This window comes from Pleurodeles waltl, chromosome 6, assembly GCF_031143425.1.
Source record: "Pleurodeles waltl isolate 20211129_DDA chromosome 6, aPleWal1.hap1.20221129, whole genome shotgun sequence".
Lineage (NCBI taxonomy): Eukaryota > Metazoa > Chordata > Amphibia > Caudata > Salamandridae > Pleurodeles > Pleurodeles waltl.
Genome location: NC_090445.1, coordinates 1,153,893,447 through 1,153,906,612, shown reverse-complemented (window position 1 = coordinate 1,153,906,612; position 13,166 = coordinate 1,153,893,447). Strand labels below are relative to the sequence as shown.

The 13,166-nt window shown below is 40.8% G+C and overlaps 1 protein-coding gene across 4 annotated transcripts in view; it reads left to right on the top strand.

Moving 5' to 3' along the window:
* PALD1 (phosphatase domain containing paladin 1) overlaps positions 1-13,166 on the top strand; it is a 966,838-nt gene that overhangs the window by 435,546 nt on the left and 518,126 nt on the right. For all 4 annotated transcript variants that reach the window (XM_069240368.1, XM_069240369.1, XM_069240370.1 and 1 more), the window contains exon 4: positions 2,763-2,942. In XM_069240368.1, the coding sequence (XP_069096469.1) occupies positions 2,763-2,942 (180 nt within the window). The remainder of the gene's footprint in view (positions 1-2,762; positions 2,943-13,166) is intronic.

Below are 13,166 nucleotides of genomic sequence, written 5' to 3'. Positions count from 1 at the left end.
GGGAGCATCATGTGTTGCTACAGCACTACTGATGCAGCCTTGTCACAAGGGAGGATTGGCTTGTCCTAATCTTTTGGAGTATTACTTGAAAGCGTATTTGTGATATATCTCAGCTAGGATAGCCCATGAAAGTGAAATCTACTGGTTCCATATGGACAGTGTGGTGGCATGTAGACCCTTGTGGGATCTTGCTTGGCTCCCCAAGCACGCTCGGCCCCTCAGTACATATGCCGCTACCCTGACCAAAACAGTGCTAGATATATGGGACAAGCTTGCAACGTCAAGAGTTCTGACCTAATTTCCCTCTCCAAACACCTTGATCTCCTGTACACCTGACTTTGGTCCTGGTCAGTCGTCCCCTCATTCTGGGCCTGGACTGATAAGGACTGCAGGACTCTGCAAAACCTCTTCCAGGGACCCACAATAAAATCCTTTGAGCAATGTAGGACAGAGTTCTGCCTCCTGGACTCAGTCAGACTGCAATACCACCAGCTGCGACACTGGGCACTTCATTCCACAGTCTACTCCGCAGTCATGTGGCTTTACATCCCATTCGAAACCCTAGTGCAAACATAAGACGACTCGAAAGGGTTAATACATATACAACATTCCAACACGCCACTAGCCCTGCTATCTACACCTGTCAAACACTTTGGAATAAAGAAACCGCTTGGGAGATCGCGCCCAAACAGTAGTATGTCCCCTGGAGGGACATCTCAGAATATACCTCAGTCTCTCCCTGAGGGAAACAGCCAATAAGCGTATGTACCAATGGAATTATACGCCATCTCGTTTATCAGCTATCTACCCTGGTACATCAGCATTATGTTGGAGATGTAATCTTGAAGTGGGTGACTTTGTGCACGTTTTTTGGACTTGTACCACTTATCAGAAGCCTTAGATAGCCATAGTAGATAACATTCCTGCTGCCATAATTCTGCCAGATGCAGATAAGGTGTTTGAACTAATGAGTTGGAGGTTTTAGTTTAAAATATTGAATAAATTCATGTTTTCTATTCCGCTCATGAGGACGATTGTCATGCTATATCATGGCACTTCTACCCAAGTTATAATTAATAGTCACTGTGCAGGTTCAGTCTTTCCAAGTAGAGGAACCAGACAAGTTGGCCCATTTTCCCCTAATCTTTTCACCTCAAACTTTAGCTCAATTTATGAGTACGCATCCTCAGATTTATCAGTCTGTTTTTGATGGGACCAAATTTAATTGTATGCAGATGATTGTTTTCCTATTCTGGTTATCTGAGACTAGCAATATTGAAACAGTTTAACAAGCCATTGAAAAGATAAACTGCCGTTGGCTTCTCCTTTAGATAATTGTCCTCTGTTCTAAAGAACTATTGACCCCAGAGTTTTTTTTAACCTCCGACATTGTAAAGAAAATTATTTTCTCCAGGTAATCTGTACCATTCTCTCCGATTTGGTTCACTGAAGTAAAAAAGGAACATAATATGGTGATAGCAGACACCTCTACCAAAAGGGTGAGTCAAACCGTTATATCTTTAGACAACGAATGTTGGCAGCATTTTTTTGATTTTGGTTATACTTCCCTAGGAGGGCATAAATTCCGTAGGATGAATTTTGTTTAATTATTGGATGTTATATTACACACCGAACAGATTGAATACGATGTTTAATAAAACGAGCCAAAAATGCCACTGATGTTGTTTCTGCGGTGGGTAAGAATTTTAAAGTTATTTTAATTTCCATGACGATAGCTCACTCTTTAATTACCCAACATTAGAAGTCGCCCTCTAATCCCTCTTTTTTAAAATAGAAGACTAAAATGGAGAAGATAAGCAAGTTTGGTACCACTGTTGTATAAATATACTATCTATACATAGCAAGGTCAGGGCTAGGTGTGCCTACATAGACCAATGTCTAGCTGATTAAGTGCTCTATTTTACTGTTACTTGTGGTGAAAAAAGGGGAAACAAAGGAGGGAAAGACGTTTGGGACATGTGCATGATCACACAAACTGATTTCCTGTATTGGGTTTCGAGCCATTTTGATAAGATTGATTGTCAATTTTGAAGATATATAGGACTGGGACTTCTTTTAATGATGAATTACATTATTGCAGTTTGTACTGTCACTTTCAAACTTATAAGTATGTGCAGTCTGAACAAAGCATAGGCGTATTATGCTTTATTTTTTGTTGTAAATTTGTTTAGCTTCTGTTTGAGACAGATTGTGATGCTCCATTGGTCTTCTTTAGAAATATTTATCACTTTGCATCGTCACTTTTTGCACAATCTACATTAATCTGCATCAACTAATGGGAGTTTTTTTTTTTTTTACTTACTGTATCGAGGAAGGAAAAACAAAAAAAAGGTGTGATGCTGTATCTTTTTACATAAAAAAATCACTAAATGGGTTTTGTACATTTGAAGAACATATTTACTGTCTGCAAACACTACAATTTACAGAGTCACAGGAGCTGTGAGCAGTAAATGTGGTTGTGCATCAGGCCCATAGTAGTCTAACAGCTTGTGTTTTCTATTAATATCCTGCAAATTAAGCTGGACTTTTTCTGGGAGCGATCATGCTGGAGTCTGCCTATGCAGAATAATAAGGCAGACGATATACTGTGTGTAACCTTATAATAAAGCCCTCATATGCACATTTGTTCAAAATATGAATTATGTGTACCAATTTGAATCAACTGTGAAGTGACTTATTGTATGTAGATAATATACTTCATTTTGATAAAGGCTCATTGAAAAATTGATGTATTCCTCCAGGAAAAATATTTCATGGTCCGAGATGTATACAGCAAGTTGGATGTGTTGAATACTACCGGCAGTTGTGGGGCGCCCAACTTTCGTCAGGCTAAGGGAGACTATGCAGTGTTTGGAATGGGGCAGCCCAGCCTCAATGGATTCCGACAAGTCCTGCAGAAACTTCAGAGTGATGGACACAAGGTTTGTAGAACATAGAAAGCACACATGTTCTGGACTTCTCTTCCCTTCACTATCATTAAGTTATTTCTTCCTGCCTCCTTACCTGCTTAAATCAACCATTTTCCATTTCCCCCAAGCCTTTTTACTTTCGCTCCATTTATGGTTAGACAATGTGCAGCACAGCTTTTTCTCTTTGCTCACTGTACTCGCACTCTGTGTAAACTTTTTCCATTTACTAAGTCCTATGTGTGGCTGGTTTTCATATAAGCTCCAATTCTATTAACTGTTCTTTCAATTTCCTGTTTGCTATTTTTTAGTCCTTTTGATTTCTTTTTTTTACTCCTTTGACTCAAAACTCCAATTCAATCACTAAGCTTTCAATGCCATATTTCATTCTCTTCCACACTTTTCTCAATTTTTCTTCTTTTATTTATATTTTTTGCTCCTGGTTGATTGTCAAATTCTCTCATCTGCAATTAAACCAGATTTCATAGTTTTCTAACCTTGCCTCTGCTCAATGATTCTCATCCCATATTCATTTCTAACCAACAAACCAAACATAGTTTATACTTTTCATTTAGTTTGCCTCGTCCCACCTACTTAACTATCCACATCCTTTATATAACGTTTATCATAAGCTCAACCCTTCCTTTTGCTGGCTCTTCTCCCTTCACATAGGCATAGCTCCACCCTCTGAAGAAAACAGAAGAGTTTAATGTAGTGAAGACTCTGACCCTACCAAGGGAGTAATTCGAAATTTAAAATAACCTCACTTGAACTATACCTTGAATAACACAGAGCACAAGAAGCAAGATTCACTTCATCCTTTTACTCTTCTTCCATCCAAATGTGCATTCATCCTTTCTCCCTTCCACCTATTTATCTGTCCAGGTCTCCTTTCTGTTCACCTAGCTACCTAAGCAACCATACTTACTACAGTCAATTCACCCAGTCTTTTCATGTATGCCTCCATCCTTTAACCCTCCAACAGCTCTTGTATCCCTGTATCAGTTCACTCTTCCTCATCCGTACATTCATCTGGCCTTATATTTATTGAACCTTTCATCAAATCATCCTTTCACTTGTATTCATCGTCACCCATACATCCATTAATTTTCTCCATCCTTTTTTTCACCCTTTCATCACCATTCATCTTTTCTTCCTCATTTTCTTTAACCCTTCCTTCTTTAACCCTTCCTTCATTCACCCTTCCTTTCTCCTCCCTTTCTTCCCCCTCTTTCTGCCTACCATCTCATGTTTCCCATCCTTTATCTTTCTTTCCTTTTTCCTTCTTTCCTTTCTCCCTCATGCTCAGTTTTTAGGTCACAGCCTTCCAGACAGCACTGTCATTTGGTTTGCTAAAGACATCTTGGGGACATTCAGAAAGCTAACCTAGAAATGCATTCTGCCCGTTGCTTGCCATTGAATTTGTGGTTTGTAACTCACATTTTCCTGCTTTCCATTTGCTGACTTCATTTGTTTTAGGCTGTCAAGCTTGAGTTCGTAGCATCCCTTACCCGAACCTTACTTACAGTATCCTTCTGAGCGCTCAGTTTCTGTAAAGAGGCCTGTAAATCTTGTTCTTATCATCACATTTGCGCTGCATTCAAAGACCAAGGTCAAATGTCAGGTGCTGCCTTCTGAAGCCGCTTGTTTACTTTTCTTTCTCTGAATTCAAAATGAGGGAATTTATGTGACAATCCTGCTGGATACGGGGGTAGGAAAGAGTTATTTTCTAGTGCACTCAAAATTTAAATGAACTGTATACATATTTCAGAATATATCAGAACTATTAACACAAACGAAGCACATTTTTGTTATTTATGAAGTGTGTTGGAAACAAATACTTTAGTATGATCAAAATAAATCAGTACTCTAGGTGATACAATTTTCACACATTTTCATCTGTGTGCTGTATAGTTTTATTAGGAAATCGGTATGTCTGCAAATGTAAAGGTCATTTTAATCTACACCATTGCATTCTACGAAGCTGCATTGTATTCCACTAAATTCAATGCCACTGCACTCTGCACTATTATACTCTGCAACACTCTATGCCAAAGCACTCTACACCAGTTCACTCTACTCCATGCCACTCTACGAGACTCCACACTATGCCACTCCAATATACCACACACTCTGCCACTCCACTCTACAACACTCTGCTCTACACCATTCCGCTCTGACACTTCATGCCACTCTCGTCAATGCCACTAACCTTTAACCATGTTGAACAGCAGCCATGCTGGTGTACAACGTTGCTAAAACACATTGGCAAAGCCCATAGCTCTTGCACAGACTAAACCTATTAGCTTTATTAATCTTGTTGTATTTATACCTCTCTCTGTTTCCTTTTTTCATATTTTCTCTTTCTCAATGTCCTTCCCTCAGCATATCTAACAATCTTTAGTCATGGTATTCCCAACCAGTATTTTTAATGAGTGTTTCAGCTGCGGACCTGTCAACAGAAGAGGCCCATAAAAAACTAATTTAGTTTAAGGTGACCAGGTTCATCAAGCCATCGGATCCAGTAGCAGCCCCACTTAAACTGCTTAACTGGTTTCCTACCCCTCATACTTTCAGGATTGCCTGGTTCGCCCCCTTGTTTTATTTTTTGACTGATTCTCATGGACTTACACTTTCTCTCTCTCACACACCTTTTCCCTGTGTTTTGGAACAAGATCTTGATTTAAAGACTATAGTGTTAGCAGGAATCAGATCCGGAGATCAGGACCGAGATTTGGTTTGGCTGCCTTCTCATGATTTGTATCAACAAATTTATTTACAGATCACTTCGTGTTCTTTCCAAAACCTATTAATTTGCGGAATATTATGCTACTTCTTTCATCAACAATCTATCACATTCAGCTATCAGCAGTGGAAAGTAAAGAGGAATTGTATACCATTCAGTCCCCCCCAACACCTACCACTTTCAACTGATAGTGGTAGAAAAAGATACATTTGCAGTAATTTCAGTCCCTCCCCGCTTCAACTAGATGTCATCTTTCATATGACTGCACTTATTATTTTTTGCTAGTGTATACGTTAAGTGCATTTGTATTATCTCTATTTTGTGTTAAATCTTGTTCCAAAGGATCATAGTCTTTCTTCAAGATGCCACTATATGTAGGGACCAACCATATAGAAATCAACTTAGTCTTAATTTTTAGGAACAGTGCAGGTCAGATTGCTAAAACACCTTATTTCAGATTAGGAACCGTAGACCGTTTTTTACTGTAGTAGTCCTCGTCAGAGAGGTGCAGCTTGAATTATATGGCAAAGGAACCCAAGCCTGGGCATGTGTCTTTGGGATATGAACATCACTGTGACTCCACTGACGCCACAGAGTTTGGATGGCGCCAGAACAGAATCTTTGAACATGTATTGTATTTGTTAAGGTAAACCAACTGCTTCCCATAAACATTATTATTCACTTAAACTGGTTGGTGGTGACTGGAGCCAGGCATAGTGCAAGTGAGTCGATTCTTCATCCTGCCGTGCAGATCTGAGACAAGAACGTTGAACACTCAATATATGCTACAAGCCGCATCTCACTTTTCCCTCTTGCTGTATGGTGTATTATGCTCACTTATGGGGCCATCTATGATTTACTTACAAGAGTCTGACCACCACCCTTTGTCTAATCTTCGTACCTCTGGTGCTGTTTTTCTGTCACTGGCCTGCTTCGGAGGTGCTACTTGTGTGGAGTTTGGCAAGCGACTAGTTATTGAGGGACTTTTTTCCCAGTTGCTGTCTAGGGAGTGTGCACCCTCAGCTTCCATGTGGCTGGGCTGGCATTATGGGGAAATCAGACACAAACAGTTCTAGATCACCTTTGATGCCATTAATACTGCCAGAACCAATATGCCTTTTGAAAAGCCTCCGGCTATCTGCAATGGCTGTGGCGAGACTGCCCCCCAACTCCCCAGATATTCTCAGCGTGCTACTCACAATGCAAAGTAGCCTTCATAAGATTTAGAAAGGAGTATGGAGGTGGCTCAAGCAAAGTATGTGGAATTTGAGTCCTGCTCATGTTGAAATACCTTGTACATTTTAGGGTCCCAGTGTCCACAAATGTTGGAAAGATGGAGTTGTTCGTGAAAAAGCTGATCCATACCATCTATAGAATAGAAAAGCTATCATCTGTGTTCCTGTTTGAAAGGAAACATTGATCCTTAGGGTCCCTCTTTGACCAATTATTGTGAAAGTGTCAAACTATAGAGACTGTGGTACAATTCTAAAATTGGCCAGAGAACTAAAAGACAACCCGTGAGAGCTTAAGGCCCTCAATTATTCCTGCCTTTACCCTTTGCAGCCACTCAGGCAGCTGGGCAGCCTTAACCCACTGATTACATAGGTTAACCTGTCTCCTGTTATGTATAAGTAGGGACTCTGCTATTTATATATAGATAAAGGTAGATGCATTTTCCCAGCAGGTGTTTTGAATGCCTATGAGTCGATTTTACTAACAACTAATCCTTTGCCTAGATCTCATTAGCTTGAACCATACTCTAATCGGGGTTGGCCTTTGGAGTATGACATGCACTAAGTTCTCAGATACATTCCATTGGCCGGCACCTGGCAGCCCCATGTGATTTTCGCTCTTTGAAAGTTAGTATTGAATGCCTACTTGTTTCATTGATTTCAAAAGTGTTGATGGTTTAGAGAGAGTTTATTACACTGTGTGTTGGGGTTTACAATGTAGGAGGGGGGATGATCTCTTGGTCTTGTTGCAAGTTTTTCTTTTTTGCTACCTTAGATTATCACAGATCTTGCATTTCTTATTATTTAGCTGGATGGCCCATTTCCCTTATCACCAAATTGACCGGAAATGATCACAGCTGTTTTAATTACTATGCTTACATGGAATGCTAGTGGGCCTTAACCAGCTGCAAATAAAATACTTAAGTACTTGCATACATCAACCACCATAAGACAGATGTAGTGTTTCTCCAAGAAACGCACATCTTATGTCAGACTGAACCTCACTTTGGCAAATCATGGGGTATCAATAGGTGCTTATCATGTTATAGTTTACACGCTTGAGGAGCTACTATCCTCTTCCTACCTGCATTACACTACAGAGAACAGGAAATGATTGCGGATCCACAAGGCCACTATTTCCTACTCCAATGAATTGTAGGTCACAAGCGTTATACTTTCCTGAATACATATGTCTTAATATTAGTTTGCCCTGCATCTATGATGAGATTATGCACATTTGTATCATCCTGGCTCAGACCACATTCCTGTGATGCTGGGGGAAGATCTGAACACCATACTGGATTTAGGTCTAGCTAGGTCATCCTGCAAGGAAAAATCTGTTTGTTCTGCCCAAACTATTTAAGTCTTGATGCAACAACTTTACCTTATTGTTATCTAGTTTTTCAGACACACTACACATGTGAATATGTGTATTACTTACATACATGATTACTTATTTACGTACATGATTTCCATTCTCTCACTGATAATTGGTTAACAAAGGGAGACAATAATATGGCATGTACAGATATCTGCATCAGATCGCTCTACGATTCTACTTGCTCTTATCATGCAGTGTAGCACGGACTCCTATAGGTCGTGCCCATTACAAGCTTTGATGGACTATTTCTCGACCAAATAGGGCAAGGCATTACTTATTATTTCCTTAACAACAAGGGCTCAGTGGAAAGTCAGGACACTCTGTGGGAGACATTTAATGTGAATATTTGGGAGTCATTGCATATCCAAGCAGACTGACTTATTACGCTCACTTCATAAGACTTTTGATACACTGGCGGAAAAGCTAAAATAATTAGAAGATCATTATTCTTAAGATCCTTCAATATCCCCCAAACCCAGCCAGCATTATTCCAATTCTGTGAGGAAGCAGACAAGGAGGTGAAGTAATTGGGTAAAAATGCAGTGGTGAGTCAATATGGGGAAGGGGATGAGCCTCGTCGAACCCTGGCCAGCTAGGCTTTTGAGACGCAACCACAATACTTGCAATACATCATGCATTTGTGGTGGAGATAGTACCAGACATATGACATTAGAGTATATTGCATTTACTTTTGCTCAATATTGTTCTGCCAAATACTCCAAGGAGAACCTGACCACATTTCTGCCATGATGAATACTTGGTGGATGCAGCCCTTGTCTGTCTGCAGACACAGGATCGTAAGATGATTAATGTCCTCTTAACAATTCGAAGAAATTAAAGAAGCCATGAAATAAATAGTAGAAGAAGCTCCTGGTCTTGATGGCCTAACAGCAGAATTTTATAAAGAATTTACCTCAATACTGGCCCCCAGACCTTTCTGGAGGTGTAAAGTGAGGCTTGTTTATCGAGCATATTTCTCCCCACATCCTCCATGAGGCAATGATCGTAGTAATGTCTAAACCTGGAAAATCCCCTGAGGATTATTCTTCTTGCCGCCCTTTATCATTGCTTAATCTTGACAATTTGTTTTTGCAAAAATCAACACCAGACACCTTCATCCTTTGATGTGGGGCATAGTCTGACCGGGATAACCTTTGCACTTGTTTTGCAGTTAAACAACAGATGGATCCTTGCCTTCCTGTGATTGCTGTGGTGTTAGGTGCTCAAAAAGCTTTTGACACTTTCGTATGGACCTTTCTGGGGTGGCCTTGGATCTCGGTTTCTGGGTTGTATCAGATTATTTCACAAGCAACCAGTGGTTGAGATTGACAATTAATGAGTTCCTATCTGGTCCAATTTCTATAGCAAGGGACACCCAGTAAGGATGCCAGTTATCCCAACTCCTATTTGCCAATTGCCATTGCTACAGACTCAATGATAAGTATCCTAAGGAGCATCATAATCAATGGGGACCATGTAGAGCCTGAAAGACTATCTTGCAGCGCTGTATGTGGATGACATTATCCTTTATATTAAACACCAGATACCAATAAATAATTACGTATGGCTAATTCACAGGGCTTCAAATAAGCTGGTATGAATCTATTATGATTCCCTTATTGAACACTGGCCACTAAACCAGCATCAGAGTACCCTACTATGGAATGATACCCTGACACCCTACCTAAATATTCAGATACTCTGGAACCCTGCCCTGGCCATTAAGGCTAATTATGACTAAGTACGGCAGAGGATCAAACAGCAAGTGAAACACTGGATGCACATTACTTGTTCTCTTTCGGGTAGGATAGCTGTATTTGAAATGTTTTGTCATCCTCGTCTACTCCCCATGTTCATTAACATTCCACTTCCACTCAGAACATCGTTCACTTTCATTAGTTTGGTATAGACCAATACAAAACTGAGGATTTCCTGGACTACACTAACTCTGTCTTACTCCAAGGGCAGACTTTCGTCTCTAACCTTGGAATATTATGTGCTGGCACACGCCAAATATCTCTTCTACTGGGTGTAACTCAATTTCCACCTACTCTCTTACACTGTCGACATGGCTGGCATCACTCTATTGAATACCATTTTTGCTTGGAATGTTCCACGTTGGGGAATCCATGCAGATACAGTGACCGGTACTGTACATGCCTGTCAATCACTTGCAGAACATGTGGGACTTGGGGAAGTATACTCACCGTGGCTTTCAACTTGTAATCACCCCTTGTGCCGCTTATCTATGAGCAGAAAGCACATAAGACATTCTGGGTTCTTCACACAATGGGAGATTTATCCTTTAGAGGAACGATCATCACAATAGAAACTTTTAAGCAGTTGGGGGAAACGTCATCTTTGGCAATACATTGGCGTATAAAGAAAAGGCTACAAACGCGCTTTCCTCAATTTGCAGCTGCATGCCTCTGCCCTTGTGGTACTGACTGGAATTTGTCTTCCTCACCCTGCGTGGCTCTATCACAAGACTGTATTCTACTATGACGAATAGTCTGCAGGCCACTATTTCCCCAGCTATAGTTAAGTGGGAAACAGACTTGGGTATTCCAGTCAGTCACCATTTGGAATTTCTCATTCTTGCAGGCCCACAACTTCTCATTGAACAGCAAGCATAGGCTATTACATTTGAAATGTCTTCATTGAATACACTCCATCCCTACTCAGTAAAAGCCGTGGGTCTCATTAGTGATTATAACTGCCAGTGATGCAACTGTCTGACTACTTTCAGGTAGCATGGACCTGCCCCCACCCCCCCAATCTTGGCAAATTGGGATTCGATCTTTACTTCTCTATCTAAAATGATAGACACTAATATATATCTTAAACCCCTTCCAGGCCCCATTAGACTATGTTAAGGACTTCGTAAATCTCTTAGATGATACTCAGTGTTGGCACTTTTATTGGTGAAGTGGCCATAGGTTGAGGCAGAGGTTCCAGCCCTACCATCAAGGACTGGCTCCAAGACCTCATATATCACAACATTAATATGGATAAATATTCCACCCTGTTACCTCACAACTCAAAAATATAAGCGTCCCTCTGTGAACATACTTACTGGCTACTGAAATTCCAGTTGCAGTTGAAATGACTCATTACGCGAGGTGTACTGCCTCCAGAAACTGCTATTGTATGAATTTAACAAACCTATTGTAGACTGTTTGATACTGTGTATGCCTATGTGATCGGTCTTTGGAGGTGTTTCCTTTTCATTGTCTTTGTTTCTTCTTTCACTGCGTGGAGAACCAGCAGAGGGGAAGTGGAAAAAGATGCCTTAAAAGCCGACTTGAGTAGCTACCACCAGCTCATATGCGAAAACAAGAGGCTCTAGTTGAACTAATAAATACAGCTCCACCAGCAGCAAAGCAATCTTTGCAATCACCGTAGACCTTACCACACCCACAGCTGTCACCGTAAACACCAACCCATCAGAAGATCTGTGCAATGACCTCTCAAACGTTTTTGCAGCAAAATATAGCAACTTCCTCTGCAACTGGACACCCTAGCCCCTTCCAGATGCATCCCAGTGATGAAGGAAGTCAACATAATCACCCTATGGTACACCATTAGTACGGAGGAAATGACAGCAATCATGAAGACCATTTACTCTGCATGATTACGAAGCAGGATCCTGTAATGCCGTTAAAATGCTCTTTCATGGAACAATTTTCATCTACCATGATACCCAGATTTCTCACTGCAGTTTTCGTAGTTGGGAGTTGGCCCACAATTCAGAGGCTATGAATTGTCAGACCTCACAGAGTGTGTTTTCATGAAGAGCACAATCTCAGTTTTACCTGAATTTAGTTGAAGACCGTTGACCTGCATCCAGGAGGTGATGTGTTCCATACACTCACAGAAGCTTATTTTAGTAGAGTCTGGATAAGGCCTCATAGTGATGACAAGTTGAGTATCATTTGCATCTGAGATGACATCAAAACATATGATTTTATCACTTGTGCCCTTGGGGCCATATAGATGTTAGAAAGGGTGGGGTTCAAAGAAGAGTCCAGTGGCACCCCCTTGCCAAGGTTATGGTTCTGGAGCAGAAGAACTCTAGCTTCACCATATGAGGGGGCTCACTCAAGAAGTTCTTCAACCAGCCCAAGCCTTTTCCTTCCTCACCAATCTCCTTCACTCTTTGGATTAAGACTGAGTGTGAGATGGTGCAAATTCTGCAGACAGATCTAATAATACAAACATAGCTGAGTGCCCGTCATCCATAGAAAGTCTGATATTGTCTAGAACTTCCATCAGTGCTGTTTCCACGCTAAACAAAGCTCGGAAGCCAGACTGGGAGGGCTCTAGCAGACAGTGGCTTTCCAGAAAAAATGTAAGTTGAGTATTCACCAAGGTTTCCATTACTTTACCAAGAAAGGGAAGAAATGATGTAGGTCATTAATTTACCAACTCTTTAGATTCTACCGTAGGCTTTTTTAGAATGGGTTTGACCAGTTCTCGTTTCCATTATAATAGAAATGTTTCCGTGCTCAGGGAAAGTTTAATAGGTCGTTGATGAAAGGGAGAAGTGCTGGGGCCAGGGTTGCCATAATATAGCGCGGTGCAGCATGCTCTGGAGATCCAGACTTGATCCTTTTGATCAGTACATTCACTTGTTCCGGGGTAAACCTGTTGAACTCATCCAGAAGAACGAGACATATGGTTTCCAAGGGTATAGACGAAACCCATGTTTCCTGCAGAGTATCTTTGGAAAAGGTGTTATAGATTCTGGCTATTTTGTCCTCAAAGTAGTTTGTGAGTTTATTTGAAAGGGCCTGAGAGGCTGAAACAGGTGGGATACAAGCTGTGGGGTTAGTGAATTCCCTTAGGCTCTTATACAGTTCATTTTTGTTGAATCACCC